Source organism: Medicago sativa, chromosome 6 (genome assembly GCF_051527215.1).
Source record: "Medicago sativa cultivar Bolivia chromosome 6, Bolivia_mono, whole genome shotgun sequence".
Taxonomy (NCBI): domain Eukaryota; kingdom Viridiplantae; phylum Streptophyta; class Magnoliopsida; order Fabales; family Fabaceae; genus Medicago; species Medicago sativa.
Window position 1 is genome coordinate 9,814,658 of NC_140754.1, and position 26,017 is coordinate 9,840,674.

At 32.7% G+C, this 26,017-nt stretch overlaps 1 protein-coding gene and 2 pseudogenes across 1 annotated transcript; 1 reads left to right on the forward strand and 2 right to left on the reverse strand.

The window, feature by feature from the left end:
- LOC146912675 (UDP-glucose 6-dehydrogenase 3-like) overlaps positions 1-20,216 on the reverse strand; it is a 51,364-nt pseudogene extending 31,148 nt beyond the window's left edge.
- On the forward strand, positions 17,351-18,848 carry LOC146912677 (uncharacterized). The gene is made up of 2 exons (XM_085717743.1): positions 17,351-17,426; positions 17,509-18,848. The coding sequence occupies exons 1-2, from the start codon at positions 17,351-17,353 to the stop codon at positions 18,846-18,848; spliced, it is 1,416 nt and encodes a 471-aa protein (XP_085573869.1).
- Positions 20,217-25,491: 5,275 nt separating the features above from the next.
- The window catches only part of LOC146912678 (UDP-glucose 6-dehydrogenase 1-like), a 35,881-nt pseudogene continuing 35,355 nt past the window's right edge, over positions 25,492-26,017 (reverse strand).

The following is a 26,017-nucleotide window of genomic DNA, read 5'->3' on the forward strand; positions in this document are numbered from 1 at the left end:
GAATTAAGATGTTGGGCAAATTAATAATGAATTTAAAGAACTCACACATGAGTCTATATAGCTGAGGAAATAGTGCAGTCATATGCATATTATATGTTTGATGTTTCGATTGTTAGAGAATTAAAGTTATTAATTTATTGGTATGTTAATGGTTGATATTAGGATGTGCTATAAAGTAAATTAAATTTGTTGTACCGAAACTAACTGTGATTGAAGTGGTCTGATGAATAAATGATAGGTAAGTTAAACTTAGAAAGTTATTGATGTCCTAATTGCATATGAAATGATTTGAAAGAAAATTTGAAATGCACCCTATGAGTAATATGCTCACATTGAATTATAGAAAATCACAGAAAAATGGAATGAGGAGAAAAATTGAAATGAGTAACATGCTCATAGAAAAAGAAAGAAAGAAAATATGAAAAATCCGTTTGCTACAACGAGAGACAATGTAGCCTATGACGTACGGGTCATAGTAATCCGTTTGCTACAACGAGAGACAATGTAGCCTATGACGTACGGGTCATAGTAATCCGTTCGCCACAACGAAGAGATAATGTGGTATATTTCCGTTCGCCACAACGAAGAGATAATGTGGTTTATATACAAATAATGAAAAGAGATAAATGATGACATAGTTTATATTGAATGGTACAAATGAGAAAATATTTTATATTGATGAGATAATTTATATTGAGTTGTATAAATGAGAAAATAATTTATATACTTTATTGATAGTAAATTCACATCATGAGATGAGATGATAAAGTATACGAGAATGTGTTAAACTAGTATTTCCACCCGTGCAACGCACGGGCTAACAAAGATTTCTTGTGGCGTTAACAAATTATGGACTTGAATCGTATACTTTTTTTTTTGTACAAAAAAATCGTATACTTATAGCCCCATGTTTAGGGAATATAAAATTTTAAACTACCATAAAATACTTATAGCCCCTATGTATAAGAATATTGATTTGTTTGAGGTTAGCATTGAAAAATAGAGAGTGTTTGTATATTATTAAGAGAGTGAAAGACTGAAAATACATTGTCCAGAGAAAGATTTTGTAAGTCTCCCGTGCGGTGTTTTACATTTTTTTTGTTTATTTATCCAGGGCCATGAATTTATATCCATTTTGCATCTTTTCAATATTTAGTTAACTTAGTCATATAATTGAAGAAGAGACTTATAAATTTACATGAAACACAAAATCAATTATACAATTATGAATAAGAACAACAAATATTTGGTTTAAAAATTGAAATTAAAAATTACTCATAATCTATACATAAACTTGTTGTAACTATATTACTGGACTAATACCGTGTTTTTAAGAACACATCAAAGTAACTTAGTTGCAAACTCATGTGACTCATCTTGCTTTAAACCATAAAATTTCCCACTTGATGATTTGGTGATTTGGTAAGTCCTCTTCAATTCAACAACTTTGTGCACCTGCAGAGTAATAAGAACACAACAAAGTAACTTATCCGTAATAAAAGGTGAATAGAACATTTGTAAAATCCAATTTCAATTATAAACATCAAACAAATGAGTAAAAAATAAAAATGATAATTTAGCATCCATGAGAAACTCAGATCACATTTTTCTTTGACCTCAGAACTTGATTATGAGTTAAGCACATTAAAAACAAATGCCATTTAAGATGCGATTTTTTGCTTAAAGACAAAATTACAAACACTTAACTATATGCCATTTCTTGTAAGATCTAAAACAAAATAAAAGAATATGAAACACATACCATTTTAGGTTTAGTAAATGCAGACATGTGTCTATCAAATGCAGTTAACACATACTAATTGTCGAGGAAATTAATTTTTAGATTTAGTAATCTCAAAAAGGTTCTAATAAGAATTTACTCAGATCAATAGATATAGATATGGAATGAGGCAGTTAATGAATAAAATTTATCAAAATGGTAAAATGAATAAACTTAATATATGGTTAGATACTTTCAAAATGAGTATAGCTTTAGTTGTTTCACAGTTGCTAGTAGTACCCTGAGCTTGATAAGTAAGTTTCAAACTCATGGATTTAAACTTCAATAAATAAAGAAAACTTTAGTCATGAAAGTCAACTTTAGATAACAATTGATGAAGAAGTTGAATAAAACTGATAAGCATCTCATCTAGAATCTAATTTACATAATTGGAAGAAAACTGCTTACTCCTAATCTATGAATTGATTTAAAAATTAAAAACGGGCAGCTTCCATATTCTTTTTTATAAATTTCAGTAGCACAGCATAAAACAATCATTTAAAATACTAACTTAAATAATAGGAGTTAACAATTCCAAAGTATGAGCCTTCATTACTTTATTTGAGTAGTGATGGTGGTTTAAAATACTAACTTAAATAATAGCATCAAAATAAAAGGTTAATTTAAAATATAAATCAATTATCAGTTTTCATTTTTGAAAAGACCAAAACGAATATATTATAGCTAGTAGACACTGTATAAAACATAATTGTCCAATATAAATAGTAATGAAGTATAAATAATGCTGCTATGAATATTGAAAAAAAGAGAGTACAAAATAGGATAAAACATTGATAACAAAAGATCAACTGCAATATACATCTAATGAAGAGTAGGCATTCATAATCAAATGGTCTTTTGAATTGAAATTAAAGTAAGCTAATTTAGTATATGTTATAATGTTATTATAAATTAAGATGGGACTTATCACTTGCCATAGTTCTACTTTAAATCAATTGATCCCTTATTCAATATGACTCCCTCAATTAAAGTGGCTGTCAAATTTGAAAACTATTGTGGTCATGTGGCACTTTTCACCCTGTGCCTATGACTCAAGTAAATTAGGTGTAGTTTTTGAAATAAAATGACAGCTATTCATGTCATTTGGACAATGGTAGCTTTTGAGATTGTATCATGGAACATATAAATCTAATTCAAATAGAAAGGGACAAAATGTAGTCCCAAGAAATTCAGCCATCAAAATGAAAAGATATAAAATATACCTTTAACATTTTCTTAATGAAAAGACCACATGCATTTTTATTCGTTGTTGCTTTTAACATGCCTCCATCTTATAGTGATTGAGGCAAAGGTCTATAAACCTGCAGGAAAGATTTCAAAATTGAATTAAAATAATGTTTCAAAGCACAAAAGAAAATGATAATATATATTCCAATCTCATACAACAACCTAAAATCATTAGCCATGTCAAGAGTATTGCTAACAAAAATGGTGGAGTATGCTAATTTCCTACTGTCAACAAAATTAATAGCTAACAAAACTTTTAACATGGTAAGCAATGACATATATGTAGCCAGAATTCATGTGCAAAATGGCATATAGAGTAGGATGCTAATCAAAGCAAATTAAAGTAGAGATACACATATATCATTGCACTAAAAAATAGAGCTGTAAAATCATGTAATTGTAAAAAAATTCAGTTTGCCTTATTGTGCACTAATTTTCAGTTTACAATAAACAAAGGGATTAACAATCCACATGTATTAAAGAGTAGGGGAATAAACAACACAGTGTTATGTGAATTCAATATCAAGATTAAAGGAAGTTAATCAATCTTTTAATAGACAAAATACTCAAAAATCTATTCATGTGTTACTTATCTTTTTTCTTTTTTCGAGGGAATGTGTTACTTATCTTGTCTTGGGTAACATCCATCAAAACATCTTGTCCATTCCAACTGATTTCAGAAAAGGAACTTGATCACCTACAAACAACACATGAATCATTTCAATGTAAAATAAATCAAGGAAAAAATACAACTATAATTTGAACTTCAACTTTATGCAAATATTTTAAATTTTGGCTAAATCCCAATCTCAAGAAAATGGTAAAAGATTCTAAACTCAGTGGATCAACTTCATGCAAATCACATGAGTTAGGCATATAAATACTCATGAGTTTCATATGAATAAGGACATGGGATGTGAGATAGTTAACTTTGTTAGGCCTATAAATACTCATGAGTTTCATATGACAACTTCACATAACCAAATTCATATTTGATGATCTTAATGAGTCAGTTACACATACATGTTAGGTCAGAACATGGGATGTAAATTGTTAATTTTTCTAGGCTTATACCTTCTCATCAGTTTCATATGACAATTTCACATACTCATCAGTTTCAAATAGGTTTTAATAAGTCAGTTTCACAGTTGCTAGTAGTCCCATGAGTTTGATAAGTCATCTTTAAATTCATAAGGAATTAAACTTTGATAGATATAGGAAACATTAGACATGACAATCAACTTTAGTTAACAATTTATTAATACAAACTATAATTCAAAAGTATATTTCAATCCCTTTTAGAAAAGATTTGGTTACTAACTAAACTTCATAATATGAATGAGAAGGAAATAAAAAGTAGAAAAGAGTATTTCACAAAAGCACTACACCACACACTCCATTGGAGGCTTGTAAACTAATGTAGAATAACAAACAATCAACACCAAAATTTAATTGGTATAGTTATATTAAATGGGAAGCAAAATTCAGATTAAGCTAGCAAACATGTGTCAATGAGTAAATTGAAATGATCATGAACGCATCAATGAGTGAAACCTCCGACAATTACTTTGTTTTTGTGGTTATTTAAGTGTGAAGTTAGAGTGACTTCATAGAAGCTTTTTCTGTAATGTGAAGTGAGACTGAAATGATTGATGTGTTCAAAAGATGATTATAAGAATAATCTGACCAACAAATTTAGGGTCATTAATAAGGAAACAAACTGATATAGTTTTGCTTCTAGGATATTCCAAAAACAGACCAAAGTAAGGAGAAATTCTCTAGTTAATTAGAATTTGTGAATAACATATGTATCTCTATAAGAAGATAGCAAACCACTATTGAAATCAGTCGCATGACAGGAATATAACAAAACAAAAGAAGAAAATATATGTAAGCAAACTTCAATTGCAAATATATTTAGTCAAATACAATTTTAATTCAAATTGAAATAAGATAAACATAAAAGTATTTCAACAGTATGATAGAACTTGAACCATTAAAGTAGTTTCCATGTAGAATTACACTTGATCTTGTTCTGATTTGATGTCTTTGCATCTGCAGATTTTCCACTAATGATTAACATATGTAAGGAAAGATGATTAAACAATTAGAAAGTCAAAAACTAAAGTGACGTTAAAAATAGAAGCTCATTAAATAATATTCTGACAATAACATTTTTACAATCTTTTATTAAATAATTAAATAACAATTCTTATAATGTTATTAAAGAAACAAATATTCCAAATTTACTGCATTTAAAATCAACAAAATCATCATAATGAACAATAAATGTGATGATAAACAGATTCTGGTTAATTGTTATAACATGCTATATTTTCAGTCCAACCCAATACTCTGCCAGTTGTAGTATAGCAATCTATGAATCAGAATTTAACAACACTTGTTTTCATATAAAACTGAATCCAAATATTTAAAATATCTAAAACAAAACTGAAGCCAAATCAATCCAAAACTACTAACACAACACTCATTTGTACAAACTTAAACAAATCTAATTTTTATCCACCTTTTAATGTATGAAAATGAAAATGAAAATAGAAAATCATACATCATAGAAATTCAAGCCATGATTAAAAAGCAGGATTATACCTTCTGTTTGATTGCCTCTCCAATATCATTTATCTGAACTCTCATTTGATGCATAAAACCTATCAACAAACAAAATCAGAGATTAAAAATTGAATAAAACATATCATTCTTATATTTAGTTACTCAAAATTGCATGTCTTTAAGTTTAGAAATCATTGAAGTTTTAATGACAATAACATTTTTACAATCTTTTATTAAATAATTAAATAACAATTCTTATAATGTTATTAAAGAAACAAATATTCAAATTCAACAACTTAATATAACATTTATACCTCATGCTGTACAAAATGTGTAAGAGCTTGAGTTGGTGAATCAATGAATTCTCTTATGTTGTATAACTGTTAGGTGCCATAAAATTAATAAGATCTATGTGCAAATGTCCAATAATAAGTTACTAATAAGATAAAAATTATACCAGAGTTGTATTTTTTTTATAAGAATCTCTGTTAACTCATCATATGCTCACCTCAAAGGCCACCTGATTTGGAGAGGGAAAAAAAACGATGTTAACAACAAAAAAATCTAATTGAACAAAAACAATATATTGGAGGTCTAAATGAAAACAACATATCCAAATTTTAAACTCTCCAAAAAACAAACCATATAAATGATTTGAGGGATGAATGATACTTAAATAACAATAAATGAAAACAAATTTCATCCCAAAATGGCTATTTTCGGATCTGAGAAAAAAATGGGTTAGAGGTTTGAAATTCAAATATCACCTTGGTTAATCTGCTTCCTCGATTTGTTCTTGAAAGAACCTGCACGAAAAATGAATGAACTCATAAAACATCAGAGACTAAATGCGAAAAAGAAGAGAAATTTGGATTAGATAAATCTGGATTAGGGTTTTGAAATTAAAATTTTACCTTCTGATCGTAATTCCGGAACGGCGGAAACGAATTCCGGTGTGGTGGTCGCCGGTAAAGTTTCTTCAAAAGTAAAGTTGATAGATATATAAATGAATGAGTGAGTTTTAAAGAGGATGAGGAGAGGAAGATTATGGTGGTTTTATTTTTGTGTGAGGCGGACGGAGTTGATCGGAAATGAAGAAAGAAGGTAGAGGAAAAAGGGTTTGATGGAGGGAGGGTGAGAGAAACGTGAATGAGGGTGAGAGAAACGTGAATGAGGAAGAAAGAGAGAGTTATGTTATGTTTGTGTGTGAGATAGAAAGTGAGAAAAAAAAAAGGAAAGAAGTTTAGAGTGAATGAGAGAGAAATGATATAGAAAGTGATGTTTGTTGGGATAAGAGAAAAAGTAGGAGGGAAAGAATGATTTGAAAATTTTTTAAATTTGAATTTTGAATTGAAGAGGGAAAATGTGTGACAATAATATTATATTGTTTGTATTGTGTGAATACTTAAAATGGCAAATCCAAAATTATTTTTTAATGATGATGTGACAATCAGGGGGTTGAGAGCTCGCCACATTGGATTGAGTTTGAAAATTTTCCTATTTGTGTCTCCATGCTTGTATATTATTAAGATTTCAGTAGCTTTGTTATTTAGAGAAGTGTATCGATATGAAAATTATGTTTGGAATGAATTAGCTACGAAGCAATATTTTATGGGCATTTTACTAATCGTTGGAAATGAGGAATTTTAGTAATGGAACTCCGGCTTAGTTAGCCGAAACTAGTTGTTATCAGAATACGATAGATTGGGTATATGTTTATGATTATTGTTATGTTTATGATTAAAGTTATGAGTAAGACTATATTTATTATATGATCAAAATAGTATTTCAGACAGCGATTCTAGTTACCCCCTAATCGCTCAGTTATGCATAATGAAATCGTATAAACCCGAAATGGGTTAAGTTTAGAAACAGATGGCGATCCTAGGTTCCCCGAGGTTGCCTATAGCCTAGGATAGGTGGAACTCACTGAGACATCTTGTCTCACCCCAATCCCTTTTATTTATTTCAGATATACAAGTTATTATACGACAGGATGGTTGTTGATGAAGAAGCAGAAGTAGCTGGACAATATAAAGTACAAGTCGGTGGTACTATTTCTGAATTAACAGGTGAGAAATTCTAAGATTTGGTCAGAGTTTTTATTTATTGAAATTTTAATGTACCCGATGCCGAGTTTAACACTCATGCTAGATATCCTAGGTAATTTTCTAGTAGGGGTGTTTCAATTTGGTATCAGAGCAGGTCGATTCAGATCGTGCCTTGGGTCATTAGAATTCAATAAAAGAAGTAGGGACCATTGGGCTCCGGATGTTTATTCTAAATACCATATCTAGCTGAGCCTGATCAACTCAGACTAGTATATGACAGTTAGAACAAATGTCTGAGAGCTAAATGGAACATGGGAGAAATGAAGTACACGAAGAAGAAAAGTCTGGAAGTTTGCAATGAATTTTGTTAAGGAAGTATTTAACGCCACAAGTGGCTGGTGATTTATGAAGATGGATTTTTTTTTCAAGATGGGATATAAATTGTTATGGGTAAGACGGAGTACTTTAATATTATTGAACGTTACTTCGTATGTGGATACAAGAAAAGTAAGAAATTTAGGAATGAATGAAACCTTAACAGAAGATACAGTATAAGGAGTATGATGTAAGATATGAAGAAATAATTCAGAGTGCGAACTTAAGGGTGCATGATTAGCAAAAGGAATTATTTATGCTTATTAGAAAGTAAATCCTTAAAAATTTCGAGGACGAAATTTTCTTAAGGGGGGTAGAATGTAATATCCCTCCATAAGATTTTTTTAGCAAGGGGCAGAATTGTAATTTTGCCACTCAAGATTATTTAAGTGGAAAAATCCACAATTTTCTATAATCTTCCACACACTTCCCTCACAAAAAAAAAAAAACTTAAAAATATTTCCTCTTTACTCTCAAAAACTCTCTCGGTCTTCCCCTCCCTTACTACCACTTTACCAAATTTTCCACCAATCCCACATACAATTATATAAATGTGATCTTAGGAACCATTAAAGCATGATGCTAAACTAGTTTCTTCCCTTCTCCTCTGTTGTCCGCTCCATTTTCCCCTTTTCTCTCAAAATTGGATTTTGTTCAAATCAAGTTCATGAGAGGCATGCAAGTATGGAATCCTAATGGTGTTTGGTTTTGATTGGTATTTTGAAGCAAGAAGAGGAGATAGAGCAGAGGGCGGTAGCTTGGGTGTGGGTTTTGAAAGCTTTAAAGAATTCAGACTTTGTTTATTGGTGAGTTCATTAGATTTTAGACCTCCAATTTGAGTAGTTGAATTTTCACAATGGTGGTATTATTATGAATTATGTGCTGTCTCTAATGTATTATGTAATGGTGGGTTGAAATTAATTATGGCTGAACCATGACTGAATTTTATGGATAGATTGTTAGAAAATTGTATTGGATAGATTGTGAATTATGGGTCGAAAATCTTGCTGTGTAGCCTGAAAGATAATAATTGTTAGAGATTTAGATTCAACATTCAATTCCCTTCGATTTGGACATAAATTTTGTATGATTCGGACAACAAACGAACTCGGAAAGTGCATTTAAAGTTTGTAAAATCCTGCTGGAATCTGGTTACGGGTTTTGAGACAGGGCTCCACTAAAACAGTAATAACTTGCTCTCCGTAACCTGGAATCAAGTGATTTTTAATGCTATGGTTAGCTAACGAAATTACGGACGTTTTAGTACCAGTTTCACTAATTTCGGTTCAGTATTGAGGTCTGGAGACAATTTTGAAGTATGGGGTCTGATGCGGATTTTGTGCAGAATATGGGTTTAATTGTGTTAGCTCACCGGGCGAGCATGAAGCCTCGCATAGCGGGGAGATGCAGAAGTGGATATTGAAGTGAACTCAGCATAATGTTCGATTTAGAGGTGAGTTCCTTTAGCTTAGAACCCACCTTTGGGGATCAATTATGATTATTTCTGAATTAGGTTTGGGGTATTTTGATGATGAGTATGAACATTTAAATTAGAGATTGAAATTGATGAATTAAGATGTTGGGCAAATTAATAATGAATTTAAAGAACTCACACATGAGTCTATATAGCTGAGGAAATAGTGCAGTCATATGCATATTATATGTTTGATGTTTCGATTGTTAGAGAATTAAAGTTATTAATTTATTGGTATGTTAATGGTTGATATTAGGATGTGCTATAAAGTAAATTAAATTTGTTGTACCGAAACTAACTGTGATTGAAGTGGTCTGATGAATAAATGATAGGTAAGTTAAACTTAGAAAGTTATTGATGTCCTAATTGCATATGAAATGATTTGAAAGAAAATTTGAAATGCACCCTATGAGTAATATGCTCACATTGAATTATAGAAAATCACAGAAAAATGGAATGAGGAGAAAAATTGAAATGAGTAACATGCTCATAGAAAAAGAAAGAAAGAAAATATGAAAAATCCGTTTGCTACAACGAGAGACAATGTAGCCTATGACGTACGGGTCATAGTAATCCGTTTGCTACAACGAGAGACAATGTAGCCTATGACGTACGGGTCATAGTAATCCGTTCGCCACAACGAAGAGATAATGTGGTATATTTCCGTTCGCCACAACGAAGAGATAATGTGGTTTATATACAAATAATGAAAAGAGATAAATGATGACATAGTTTATATTGAATGGTACAAATGAGAAAATATTTTATATTGATGAGATAATTTATATTGAGTTGTATAAATGAGAAAATAATTTATATACTTTATTGATAGTAAATTCACATCATGAGATGAGATGATAAAGTATACGAGAATGTGTTAAATTTCAGTAGCTTTGTTATTTAGAGAAGTGTATCGATATGAAAATTATGTTTGGAATGAATTAGCTACGAAGCAATATTTTATGGGCATTTTACTAATCGTTGGAAATGAGGAATTTTAGTAATGGAACTCCGGCTTAGTTAGCCGAAACTAGTTGTTATCAGAATACGATAGATTGGGTATATGTTTATGATTATTGTTATGTTTATGATTAAAGTTATGAGTAAGACTATATTTATTATATGATCAAAATAGTATTTCAGACAGCGATTCTAGTTACCCCCTAATCGCTCAGTTATGCATAATGAAATCGTATAAACCCGAAATGGGTTAAGTTTAGAAACAGATGGCGATCCTAGGTTCCCCGAGGTTGCCTATAGCCTAGGATAGGTGGAACTCACTGAGACATCTTGTCTCACCCCAATCCCTTTTATTTATTTCAGATATACAAGTTATTATACGACAGGATGGTTGTTGATGAAGAAGCAGAAGTAGCTGGACAATATAAAGTACAAGTCGGTGGTACTATTTCTGAATTAACAGGTGAGAAATTCTAAGATTTGGTCAGAGTTTTTATTTATTGAAATTTTAATGTACCCGATGCCGAGTTTAACACTCATGCTAGATATCCTAGGTAATTTTCTAGTAGGGGTGTTTCAATTTGGTATCAGAGCAGGTCGATTCAGATCGTGCCTTGGGTCATTAGAATTCAATAAAAGAAGTAGGGACCATTGGGCTCCGGATGTTTATTCTAAATACCATATCTAGCTGAGTCTGATCAACTCAGACTAGTATATGACAGTTAGAACAAATGTCTGAGAGCTAAATGGAACATGGGAGAAATGAAGTACACGAAGAAGAAAAGTCTGGAAGTTTGCAATGAATTTTGTTAAGGAAGTATTTAACGCCACAAGTGGCTGGTGATTTATGAAGATGGATTTTTTTTTCAAGATGGGATATAAATTGTTATGGGTAAGACGGAGTACTTTAATATTATTGAACGTTACTTCGTATGTGGATACAAGAAAAGTAAGAAATTTAGGAATGAATGAAACCTTAACAGAAGATACAGTATAAGGAGTATGATGTAAGATATGAAGAAATAATTCAGAGTGCGAACTTAAGGGTGCATGATTAGCAAAAGGAATTATTTATGCTTATTAGAAAGTAAATCCTTAAAAATTTCGAGGACGAAATTTTCTTAAGGGGGGTAGAATGTAATATCCCTCCATAAGATTTTTTTAGCAAGGGGCAGAATTGTAATTTTGCCACTCAAGATTATTTAAGTGGAAAAATCCACAATTTTCTATAATCTTCCACACACTTCCCTCACAAAAAAAAAAAAACTTAAAAATATCTTCCTCTTTACTCTCAAAAACTCTCTCGGTCTTCCCCTCCCTTACTACCACTTTACCAAATTTTCCACCAATCCCACATACAATTATATAAATGTGATCTTAGGAACCATTAAAGCATGATGCTAAACTAGTTTCTTCCCTTCTCCTCTGTTGTCCGCTCCATTTTCCCCTTTTCTCTCAAAATTGGATTTTGTTCAAATCAAGTTCATGAGAGGCATGCAAGTATGGAATCCTAATGGTGTTTGGTTTTGATTGGTATTTTGAAGCAAGAAGAGGAGATAGAGCAGAGGGCGGTAGCTTGGGTGTGGGTTTTGAAAGCTTTAAAGAATTCAGACTTTGTTTATTGGTGAGTTCATTAGATTTTAGACCTCCAATTTGAGTAGTTGAATTTTCACAATGGTGGTATTATTATGAATTATGTGCTGTCTCTAATGTATTATGTAATGGTGGGTTGAAATTAATTATGGCTGAACCATGACTGAATTTTATGGATAGATTGTTAGAAAATTGTATTGGATAGATTGTGAATTATGGGTCGAAAATCTTGCTGTGTAGCCTGAAAGATAATAATTGTTAGAGATTTAGATTCAACATTCAATTCCCTTCGATTTGGACATAAATTTTGTATGATTCGGACAACAAACGAACTCGGAAAGTGCATTTAAAGTTTGTAAAATCCTGCTGGAATCTGGTTACGGGTTTTGAGACAGGGCTCCACTAAAACAGTAATAACTTGCTCTCCGTAACCTGGAATCAAGTGATTTTTAATGCTATGGTTAGCTAACGAAATTACGGACGTTTTAGTACCAGTTTCACTAATTTCGGTTCAGTATTGAGGTCTGGAGACAATTTTGAAGTATGGGGTCTGATGCGGATTTTGTGCAGAATATGGGTTTAATTGTGTTAGCTCACCGGGCGAGCATGAAGCCTCGCATAGCGGGGAGATGCAGAAGTGGATATTGAAGTGAACTCAGCATAATGTTCGATTTAGAGGTGAGTTCCTTTAGCTTAAAACCCACCTTTGGGGATCAATTATGATTATTTCTGAATTAGGTTTGGGGTATTTTGATGATGAGTATGAACATTTGAATTAGAGATTGAAATTGATGAATTAAGATGTTGGGCAAATTAATAATGAATTTAAAGAACTCACACATGAGTCTATATAGCTGAGGAAATAGTGCAGTCATATGCATATTATATGTTTGATGTTTCGATTGTTAGAGAATTAAAGTTATTAATTTATTGGTATGTTAATGGTTGATATTAGGATGTGCTATAAAGTAAATTAAATTTGTTGTACCGAAACTAACTGTGATTGAAGTGGTCTGATGAATAAATGCTAGGTAAGTTAAACTTAGAAAGTTATTGATGTCCTAATTGCATATGAAATGATTTGAAAGAAAATTTGAAATGCACCCTATGAGTAATATGCTCACATTGAATTATAGAAAATCACAGAAAAATGGAATGAGGAGAAAAATTGAAATGAGTAACATGCTCATAGAAAAAGAAAGAAAGAAAATATGAAAAATCCGTTTGCTACAACGAGAGACAATGTAGCCTATGACGTACGGGTCATAGTAATCCGTTTGCTACAACGAGAGACAATGTAGCCTATGACGTACGGGTCATAGTAATCCGTTCGCCACAACGAAGAGATAATGTGGTATATTTCCGTTCGCCACAACGAAGAGATAATGTGGTTTATATACAAATAATGAAAAGAGATAAATGATGACATAGTTTATATTGAATGGTACAAATGAGAAAATATTTTATATTGATGAGATAATTTATATTGAGTTGTATAAATGAGAAAATAATTTATATACTTTATTGATAGTAAATTCACATCATGAGATGAGATGATAAAGTATACGAGAATGTGTTAAATTTCAGTAGCTTTGTTATTTAGAGAAGTGTATCGATATGAAAATTATGTTTGGAATGAATTAGCTACGAAGCAATATTTTATGGGCATTTTACTAATCGTTGGAAATGAGGAATTTTAGTAATGGAACTCCGGCTTAGTTAGCCGAAACTAGTTGTTATCAGAATACGATAGATTGGGTATATGTTTATGATTATTGTTATGTTTATGATTAAAGTTATGAGTAAGACTATATTTATTATATGATCAAAATAGTATTTCAGACAGCGATTCTAGTTACCCCCTAATCGCTCAGTTATGCATAATGAAATCGTATAAACCCGAAATGGGTTAAGTTTAGAAACAGATGGCGATCCTAGGTTCCCCGAGGTTGCCTATAGCCTAGGATAGGTGGAACTCACTGAGACATCTTGTCTCACCCCAATCCCTTTTATTTATTTCAGATATACAAGTTATTATACGACAGGATGGTTGTTGATGAAGAAGCAGAAGTAGCTGGACAATATAAAGTACAAGTCGGTGGTACTATTTCTGAATTAACAGGTGAGAAATTCTAAGATTTGGTCAGAGTTTTTATTTATTGAAATTTTAATGTACCCGATGCCGAGTTTAACACTCATGCTAGATATCCTAGGTAATTTTCTAGTAGGGGTGTTTCAATTTGGTATCAGAGCAGGTCGATTCAGATCGTGCCTTGGGTCATTAGAATTCAATAAAAGAAGTAGGGACCATTGGGCTCCGGATGTTTATTCTAAATACCATATCTAGCTGAGCCTGATCAACTCAGACTAGTATATGACAGTTAGAACAAATGTCTGAGAGCTAAATGGAACATGGGAGAAATGAAGTACACGAAGAAGAAAAGTCTGGAAGTTTGCAATGAATTTTGTTAAGGAAGTATTTAACGCCACAAGTGGCTGGTGATTTATGAAGATGGATTTTTTTTTCAAGATGGGATATAAATTGTTATGGGTAAGACGGAGTACTTTAATATTATTGAACGTTACTTCGTATGTGGATACAAGAAAAGTAAGAAATTTAGGAATGAATGAAACCTTAACAGAAGATACAGTATAAGGAGTATGATGTAAGATATGAAGAAATAATTCAGAGTGCGAACTTAAGGGTGCATGATTAGCAAAAGGAATTATTTATGCTTATTAGAAAGTAAATCCTTAAAAATTTCGAGGACGAAATTTTCTTAAGGGGGGTAGAATGTAATATCCCTCCATAAGATTTTTTTAGCAAGGGGCAGAATTGTAATTTTGCCACTCAAGATTATTTAAGTGGAAAAATCCACAATTTTCTATAATCTTCCACACACTTCCCTCACAAAAAAAAAAAAACTTAAAAATATCTTCCTCTTTACTCTCAAAAACTCTCTCGGTCTTCCCCTCCCTTACTACCACTTTACCAAATTTTCCACCAATCCCACATACAATTATATAAATGTGATCTTAGGAACCATTAAAGCATGATGCTAAACTAGTTTCTTCCCCTCTCCTCTGTTGTCCGCTCCATTTTCCCCTTTTCTCTCAAAATTGGATTTTGTTCAAATCAAGTTCATGAGAGGCATGCAAGTATGGAATCCTAATGGTGTTTGGTTTTGATTGGTATTTTGAAGCAAGAAGAGGAGATAGAGCAGAGGGCGGTAGCTTGGGTGTGGGTTTTGAAAGCTTTAAAGAATTCAGACTTTGTTTATTGGTGAGTTCATTAGATTTTAGACCTCCAATTTGAGTAGTTGAATTTTCACAATGGTGGTATTATTATGAATTATGTGCTGTCTCTAATGTATTATGTAATGGTGGGTTGAAATTAATTATGGCTGAACCATGACTGAATTTTATGGATAGATTGTTAGAAAATTGTATTGGATAGATTGTGAATTATGGGTCGAAAATCTTGCTGTGTAGCCTGAAAGATAATAATTGTTAGAGATTTAGATTCAACATTCAATTCCCTTCGATTTGGACATAAATTTTGTATGATTCGGACAACAAACGAACTCGGAAAGTGCATTTAAAGTTTGTAAAATCCTGCTGGAATCTGGTTACGGGTTTTGAGACAGGGCTCCACTAAAACAGTAATAACTTGCTCTCCGTAACCTGGAATCAAGTGATTTTTAATGCTATGGTTAGCTAACGAAATTACGGACGTTTTAGTACCAGTTTCACTAATTTCGGTTCAGTATTGAGGTCTGGAGACAATTTTGAAGTATGGGGTCTGATGCGGATTTTGTGCAGAATATGGGTTTAATTGTGTTAGCTCACCGGGCGAGCATGAAGCCTCGCATAGCGGGGAGATGCAGAAGTGGATATTGAAGTGAACTCAGCATAATGTTCGATTTAGAGGTGAGTTCCTTTAGCTTAAAACCCACCTTTGGGGATCAATTATGATTATTTCTGAATTAGGTTTGGGGTATTTTGATGATGAGTATGAACATTTGAATTAGAGATTGAAATTGATGAATTAAGATGTTGGGCAAATTAATAATGAATTTAAAGAACTCACACATGAGTCTATATAGCTGAGGAAATAGTGCAGTCATATGCATATTATATGTTTGATGTTTCGATTGTTAGAGAATTAAAGTTATTAATTTATTGGTATGTTAATGGTTGATATTAGGATGTGCTATAAAGTAAATTAAATTTGTTGTACCGAAACTAACTGTGATTGAAGTGGTCTGATGAATAAATGCTAGGTAAGTTAAACTTAGAAAGTTATTGATGTCCTAATTGCATATGAAATGATTTGAAAGAAAATTTGAAATGCACCCTATGAGTAATATGCTCACATTGAATTATAGAAAATCACAGAAAAATGGAATGAGGAGAAAAATTGAAATGAGTAACATGCTCATAGAAAAAGAAAGAAAGAAAATATGAAAAATCCGTTTGCTACAACGAGAGACAATGTAGCCTATGACGTACGGGTCATAGTAATCCGTTTGCTACAACGAGAGACAATGTAGCCTATGACGTACGGGTCATAGTAATCCGTTCGCCACAACGAAGAGATAATGTGGTATATTTCCGTTCGCCACAACGAAGAGATAATGTGGTTTATATACAAATAATGAAAAGAGATAAATGATGACATAGTTTATATTGAATGGTACAAATGAGAAAATATTTTATATTGATGAGATAATTTATATTGAGTTGTATAAATGAGAAAATAATTTATATACTTTATTGATAGTAAATTCACATCATGAGATGAGATGATAAAGTATACGAGAATGTGTTAAATTTCAGTAGCTTTGTTATTTAGAGAAGTGTATCGATATGAAAATTATGTTTGGAATGAATTAGCTACGAAGCAATATTTTATGGGCATTTTACTAATCGTTGGAAATGAGGAATTTTAGTAATGGAACTCCGGCTTAGTTAGCCGAAACTAGTTGTTATCAGAATACGATAGATTGGGTATATGTTTATGATTATTGTTATGTTTATGATTAAAGTTATGAGTAAGACTATATTTATTATATGATCAAAATAGTATTTCAGACAGCGATTCTAGTTACCCCCTAATCGCTCAGTTATGCATAATGAAATCGTATAAACCCGAAATGGGTTAAGTTTAGAAACAGATGGCGATCCTAGGTTCCCCGAGGTTGCCTATAGCCTAGGATAGGTGGAACTCACTGAGACATCTTGTCTCACCCCAATCCCTTTTATTTATTTCAGATATACAAGTTATTATACGACAGGATGGTTGTTGATGAAGAAGCAGAAGTAGCTGGACAATATAAAGTACAAGTCGGTGGTACTATTTCTGAATTAACAGGTGAGAAATTCTAAGATTTGGTCAGAGTTTTTATTTATTGAAATTTTAATGTACCCGATGCCGAGTTTAACACTCATGCTAGATATCCTAGGTAATTTTCTAGTAGGGGTGTTTCAACAAGCTAAATTAAAGAACTACAATGGTGGAAGGAATGAGAAAAGAAACCAGAGCAGCAATACAAGTCTCTTTTCACCATGTCCATACTGCAAAAAAAATAACCATACACCAGACAGATGTTGGTGGAGACCAGACGTAAAATGTCACAAGTGTGGTCAGTTAGGACATGTGGAAAGAATATGCAAGGCTCAACATCAGGGAGAAGCTAAGGCTGTTGAAGATCAAACTTTGGAGGAGCAACTCTTTGTAGCATCATGCTTTGCCACCAACACCACTCGAGAGAGTTGGCTTATAGATAGTGGTTGCACAAACCACATGACTTATGATCGTGAGCTCTTTAATGATCTGGACGAGACAACTATTTCCAAAATCAGAATTGGAAATGGCGCACTTATCGAAGTAAAAGGCAAGGGAACGGTTGCAATTGAAAGCCTTTCAGGTTTGAAACTAATTTCTGATGTCTTATATGTTCCTAAAATTAATCAAAACATTTTGAGTGTTACTCAACTGCTAGAGAATGGTTATAAGGTGTTGTTTGAGGATAAAAAATGTGTGATTAAAGATGCAAACAACATAGAAATGGTCAATGTTCAAATGAAAGGCAAGAGCTTTGCCTTGGATTTGATAAATGAGGAACAACATGCTGCTGTAAACAAGGAAGGAAGGATTCAGGTTGGTGTTGCGTTCCTCCACCATCCATCTATCGTGAACTCTGCGGGAGTGATGAGTTCCGTCGATACAATCAATGGAAACTCTGCAAAATCTGTCAAAGAACCTGTTCCAGGGGAAAGCCTGGAACCAAAACAGGATGTTACTGAAGTAAAAGCACAAGTTGATGCCATATGGGAACAAATGAATAAAGGAGTGTCCAATAACGTTATTAGCAGTTTTAAAAGCAAGCCTAACTCTACTCCAAAAACTACGACAAAGAAGAGATCTTTAAACTTGGATGCTGTCCTTGAACAAATCAAGAAGAAAGCAGAACCTGAAATTTTTGTAGGCTATAGCTCATCTTCAAAAGTCTATAGAATCTATCTTCCACAAAGCAACAAAGTAATTGTTAGCAGAGATGTCAAATTTCTTGAGTCAAATAGTTGGAATTGGGAAGATTGTGAGAAGTTTGAATTTCAGGAGGAGAATGAAGATGTTGATGATGAAACTGTTAGAGGAACTAGATCACTTTCAGACATCTACCAAAGGTGCAACGTTGCTGTCATGGAACCAGAAGGATATGACAAAGTTAGATATGAATTCTTGACACAAATGCTTGGTGTATGCAGTTTCAGAGTCAAGGAGGAGTGTTGACTGGATGACTATGAAACTACTGTTTTAAGATCCTAATTTTTAGGATCCATTATCTTTTTATGTTATTGTTAGGAACTCTCTGATATGCTCTATTTGTTACTAGTTTTTAGGCATTTAGTTTTCAAATAGTAGTTTCTTTATGCATTATTTTAGGCTTTTCTTTATGTATAAATATGATGGTTATCATTCAATAAAAATATCCCTTTCATGCTGTTCACATAACATATTCTTTTCCACGTTAAACCTTTCTATATCCAACAAAACTTGAGGCCTCAAATTTTTTTACTTAAGAAAATGAAGTAATGTTTTAGGCCACATCCGACATATCTTTAAGACATGAATCAAGTGGCTTACCAATTGAATAAACAATGAAACCAATCTCAGGTAATTGGTTTTAGTTTTTTCCTAAAGTTCTTCGCCAACCACGTCGTTGTTGAAGTTGCGTAAAGTATTATTCCTAATTCCTATTCTAGTACAAGCTTTTATATGTGGTCATTATAAATTCAATGTTCATTTTTATATAGAAAGAATTTTAGTGTACTTTAACATGAACATTATTCGAACGCTACTATGTTTTTGTATGGAAGAATCATAGAAAGGAAAGGAAAAAGCACCTTCGACAAATTAGATATGTTTTGCATTATAGATCCCGCCGAAACCAACGCTTGCATTCAAGACCTTTGGTCTGATTCTTGAGTCAGAACCAACAGCGTAATATTTCCGCCAGTAGCTTCGTAAAGTGCTGACATTGCATTGACAGATGAAATTCTTTGAGCTAATTTAGGAAGTTCTGCTGATCAAAGATTTGTTGTCAAGATTTTTTCTCTATATAGTTTCAGCAGTTTTGACAGAATCAGTTGATTTATCTATGACAATATTGTCGGACTTGGGAATATCGGCCATTATCCGAGCCGCGCTCTCCCAATAAGTCAATCTGCAGCTTTATCAGCTCCAAGGCCACGAGTTTTCGTCACTGTGTTGACAGATACAAACACAATCCCAGCTTCATAGACATGATTTTCACCATCAGTGCTAAAGAAAAGGTTCTTGCCATGACATTGCTGTACTACATCATCAAGACCAAGCTCAAATATTTGATGTTGATCGTTGTTTCACACTGCTACTTCAATGGATGGACATTTAATGCAATGACAGCCATTGTTGGACCTCCCACATATCTAGCACCAAAACAGCAAATCTTCACCATTATGCAGCAAAAGCTAATTTGGTCGTTTTAAATAACAGTCACAGTGAAGTTTTGATAGGTGCTTTCTAATACTGTATAGTTCTTTTCAAATAAGTAATTGAAAGCTTTATATTTTTATAATCTTTAATTGAAACATGGCTTCTGCTCCTGCACCACCTTCAAAAGCAACACCTGCCTTACCCCCCAAGAAAATGCATCAACTCAACCTCCCTTGAAATGTCCAGTGGCCGGGAGCTTTTACAGGAGCCCATGACTTGGTGAACCTCCATTTGTCAAGGTATGTGAACATACACAGTGAGGTGTCAATACTCGGCGCTTGCGAAAAAATACTTGGCTAAATTTATTCATCCACAAATCCCTTTGTATTTTATTCTTTGTAACTTGGGAGCAAGAACCTCCGAAACCAATGCTTGCATTCAAGAACTTAGTCTGATTCATGTGTCGGTGCTTACATTGCATTGATAGATGAAGTTCTTTAAGCTAAGAAAGTATTGGCAGCCAACTTTGAAAATTTTGCTAACCAAAGATTTATTGTCAAGATTTTTCCATCAGGAATCCAACTTTTTGATAATGTTTGAACAGCCATTTCACTTTCCGTGATTTCCCTGACCAAGACTGTCGACGTGTTGACGAATACAAAGACTATTTCAACTTCGTAGACATGTTTTTCAACATCAATGCTGAAGAAAAAGCTCTTGCTGCGACATTGCTTTACTACATCACCAAGACCGGGCTCATAGATAGGCAGTTGATTGTTGCGATTTCGAGATATCAACGACAGCTACTTCAATGGATGCATGGACATATTAATGTAATGACTGCCATTGCTGGACCACCAATATATCCAGTTCCAAAAAAATAATTATTTGTTAACTTCATTCTATTGATTTATGACAAAAAAAATTAAATTACTTCATTCTATGAGTATTTACTTTACGTTTAAAAGAAAAAAGTGATATGCAGACACATAGAGAAGGGTAACAAAGGGAAAGATCATATAGAGTGAGATGCTTATTTGTGAAGTAAAGAGAAGGGTAACTTGTCCCACATCTGAAGTTTGAGAAGCTGAGAGAGATAACTACCATTATAAATAAAGCTTTACAACACACATTGCTTAAACATCCGATACATGGAAAGTTTACATGCTATTTGTAGGGAAACCATCACTTTTAAAAAGTCGATTCATTTTTTCCTTTTTTTAAAGGGATGGTGTTTCCTTCCAAATATTGTGTAGTTCTTTCTTAAAAAAGTAATTCAATTCTTAAAAGATTTTACCTTCTTGGAGAGATGAATACTCTCCTTGACTTAGAAATTAAGGAAGGATCAAAGAAAGCGAGTAAGTTACTTGAAGACATGGTAAATAAAGGTTATAAATAGACAAACTTTCTTTGTGGAGGTGGTGTTTGGTGGAAAGATGCTTTCGTTTTTGGAGGAAGGCTTCCTCCATAGTCACAATAACAAGTATTTTTGCACATTATTTGGATGTGCACGCATAAAGATACATATCAACATTAAAAGGGAAATGTTAATCGGTGCTCATGTGACACTGGTTACGGAAGCAAATGTAATATGTATTGCATTGAAAATCGTGTTATCGTGTTATCAATTCATAAGAAGTCAAAAAAATGTCTTTTTCAATTTAAAACTACTTATTAAAATATACATTATAAGTCTAATTGCTTCTAGAGTTATTCTAACTTGAAGTTAATGCATTAGAGGTTGGTTTGGATGTGTAGACTTAGGACCTAAGAATGTGTTCATCTTTAGGTCTCACATTCAAATCTTTCAGGTGCAAACCATTCATTTGTTGGGTAAGTTCATACAAAACTTTGCCCTATCTTTAATTGGATCACCGACTAATGGACAACGGATTGGTCTTCAGATTAGTCGGTTTTTCTATCGGATACCGAGTCTTTACATAAAAATAATGATAAAACAACTATATTTTAGCGATAATCAATTTTATAGGATCGTTTCATTCAAAGTAAATTTTTGTCATCGAATAACCAAACAAAAATTGATTTTGAATGATTGAGTTTTGTATATTTGATTTTAGTTAAACATGAGTTGAATATAAAGTGGTTTATTCTCCAGACATTTACATCAAATTGAGTTTCCAACAAGTAACAAAAATTGCTAATATTATATTATAATTATTATTTTTATTAGTAATACTAATTGTTAAATCCATTCTCTCTTTATCACAAAGAAAGAACTTCATTTTATTAGTAATACTAATTTTGTTGTTAGAACTTTTGCCTCTTTAGTGAAGGAGATTCCTACCGTCTTTTGAATATCAAACACTTTTTTCGCTTCAACCACATATGATAAGACAAGACTGCATCAACTAGAATTTTAGAATCACATTCAAATGTCACATTGTGCAAATCCAAGCTAAGGACCCAATTCATAGCATTCAAATAATATCACACCGTCACCCCAAGCTAACCCCAACGTTCATCTTCATGAACATATTAGTGGCTACAAAGTTTAGAATCTTAATTATTTATTTGTCAAAGTATATGTTAGTGTAGGCCCTTCCCTTTTTCATGTAGAAATTCTTCAAACAGTCACAAACCGAAACTCTTATCTTTAAATTCCAAACTCTCACACACATATTTACACACAAAGACACAATCAACTAAATTTAAAGTCCCAATCTTTACCCTCTAAAATATCATCCAAATTAAGAGTGAGAGTGTAATTACTTAGTGGAGGCAGTGAAGATTGAAGAGGAAGCAATGTAGATTGAACAATGAAGCTGAAAGAAGAAACATATATGAAGTTCTTGCATAATTAACGATGTTTCGTGACTTCTGATTGTTTAGCCTGTATAAAAAGTTTACTTGACGGTGTATCAAAATTAAACTTGTTATTTATTATTATATTTCCATGGCTAGACTTTTGGATTCAAGAGATATTGTGGAGCTACAACTAAAGCAATCTGATTATGAACTCGTGATAAGAAGGAAAAGATGCTTTGCAGCCTGCAATCAGCACCACCATTGTATTATCCAATACTTCCATCGTCGCGACCCCCGCCATCGGCAGCTGCTTGTGCTCCTAAGATTATATTTGAGCTTTATACGATTGAGCACCATCCAATCTTTTTTTTGACAAGTTATTCACTATAAGCTCAAAAGTCGATCTACCCAAAAGAAGAGTTTTAGTGTGTAAATTGATATGGAAATGTGATGAATATTATACAAATAAGCCAAATACTTCTTTGACCAGGACCCTCTTTATTTATTTCTTTGCCTCCAAATTTCCCATAAGTTACAGTTACTTGAATCAAACTTGAAGCCTCAAATTATGAATTAAGAAAAGGAAGTAATGTTTTAAGCCATGAATGAGAGACTTACCAATTGAATGAACAATGAAACTAATGTTTTAAGATTCAATGGAGAGCTGGTTTTCTCATATTATCATATATTTTCTGAATATCACAGTGATACAGCCACATTTGCAGTTGAAAAAACCTAAACTATCTTAATGTTGCGATCCAGATCGCGCCATAGGCCTTTATTTAAAGGACTAAACTTAGACACAGTGTGTATAGTACTGTTCTTACTTTTCCTGAAAGATTTTCACATCCATCCAAATTGTTGGTGACAGTTAAACTATCTTTACGTTGAGAATGGTAGGAACAATTTCTATAGCACAGTACCGAAGTTTTATAACCTTTTAAAAGCATGGTGGAAAGTATTTTCATCATTACATTCATATATCATATGTGCATGTCTAATACAATTTATTTTCCCCAATGTAGTTAGGGGCCATGTACCCCTTTGCAAGAGACCATTCAGATAAAACTTCCTTCATGCAAGAGCTTTTACCTTCGGGATTCAATAGCAGCATCAGCTCGAAAAGGGCCAGGCCTTCGTTACCGCCTTCTTGCATTTTTGTGGATTGCTTGTTTTATACACCATTATATCGTATATCAAAGGGCTTCAAAACAGAACACCTCAACATTTAATTGAATAACTTATTATACAAGAAACAGAAAATTGTTGAAGATCTACAAACTATTATTCAGAATCAACAAAATCACAATGAATAATTTGGCTGTTAACATGACACCATACCGAGAAAGATTAAAAGTTGGATAGAATTTTGAATAAAATACATAATGTAAGGAAATGGGGTGTCTAATGAGATGCTTCATATGTGTACTAATAAAGAGAAGCAAAACAAAGGTTATATATATACTCTCCAACTAATCTAAGTTCTTTTATGTTACTATGAGTGGAAGTGAGGGCATTATTGGCGAAATGGTTGAATTCAAATTCAATTCCCATGAATTCAAAGGTCATTTTAGACATCAACATGTTAATTAGATAAAAAAATAAAAAAAGTCTCTTGTAAATTCATAACAGCCAAACAGTATTGAGTTGGCAGTACAAAGAAACATTGTTGTTTCTCAATAAATCATGATGCTGAAATAGTACATCTTCTTATTTCTTAAGGTACTTATGTGGTCATTATAAATTCAATGTTCACAAATGAGGTATGTTTTGCATTGTAGATCCCCATTTTACTTCTGGCAAACCATTACACTCACAAATGTAAACCAGGTTTAATATATCTTATTTGAAAGCAAGAACCACCAAAACTGACATTTGCATTAAAGAAATTCGGTCCGATTCTTGAATCAGTACCGACAGGCATAGGAAACTTGGTTAACATTTGCACCGGTAGCTTCGCAAAGTGCTGACATTGCATTGACAAATGAAATTCTTTGAGAATAAATTTTATTCACTGTTTGAATCGCTTTTTCGCCATCCAGGGTTTCTATGCCTCCAATGAGAACTCTGTTTGAATTGCAATTCCTTCGGCGAGAAATTCAGGATTCAATAAAATCTTAAATTGGATATCTTTTGCATTCTGTGTATTTTCTCTATAGCTTCTGCAATTTTGACAGGAAAATTGACTTCTCTACAACAACTTTGTCAGAGTTAGACACATCGTCAATCACTTTCCCAATACGTCAAAACTGCTGCTTTTCCAACACCGAGACTGCGAGTTTTGGTTAGTGTATTGACAGATACAAACACTGTCAGCTTCATAGACATGTTTTTCGACATCAATGCTGAAGAGAAGGTTCTTTCTGCGATAAGCTTCCTTCCATGACCACAAGTTGACCACTAGATATTTATAAAGCCATAGTTTGTCCCACATTGAAAGTTTTAGAAACTTAAAGATGTAAACTGCCATTATAAATAAAGTCTACAACTCTTTGCAATAGAATACGAAATTGCAATGCATCTCCATTGCTTGAAAGACTTCTAGTCATTATGGCTTCTCATTATTTCTTTCAAAGATTGGTTCAATATTTTGAAAGGATAGAGAAGTCGTAATATCTATTAGTTTTTTTGTTTGTTAGTGAAATTTAAGAGTTGGCTTATTGCTTAAAAAAAGCTGATGCGCCACTATGAAAATATCATATAGCCATGCAATATTCTGATAGCATTCAAACTTTTGATTAATGTAATCATCAAATGTACATCCTGATCAAAGTTTTTAGTGTTCTGTAACATTCTAGAACTTTTATCTGATTCTTGTCTTGGATCTAATAACAATGGAAACTTGGTTAACATTTGCATCGTAGCTTCACAAAGTGCTGATATTGCATTGACAGATGATATTCTTTGAGCGAAGAAAGCATTGGCAGATAATTTTTAGAAGTTCTGCTGACCAAACCTTTGTTGTCAAATTTTTTTTTTTCTTCAGGAATCGATTGAGAATAAACTTTTTTAAATGTTTGGATCACATTTTCACCTTCAGAGGTTTCTCTGCTTCCAATGAAAACTCTGTCTGGATTGAAAAGGTCTTGAATTGCAGTTCCTTCAGCAAGGAATTCAGGATTTAATCTGACTTTTGATACCTTTTGCAAAGTGTCATGATTTTCTCTATAACTTAAACAGTTTTGACAGGAAAAGTTAATTTCTCTACAATAATTTAT

Excerpts from the sequence above, each read along its gene's own strand:
- LOC146912677 (XM_085717743.1), top strand. The coding sequence starts at position 17,351 with ATGGTTGTTGATGAAGAAGCAGAAGTAGCTGGACAATATAAAGTACAA. Across the intron at positions 17,427-17,508 it reads TACTATTTCTGAATTAACAG|ATATCCTAGGTAATTTTCTA; the intron begins GTGAGAAATTCT and ends CACTCATGCTAG.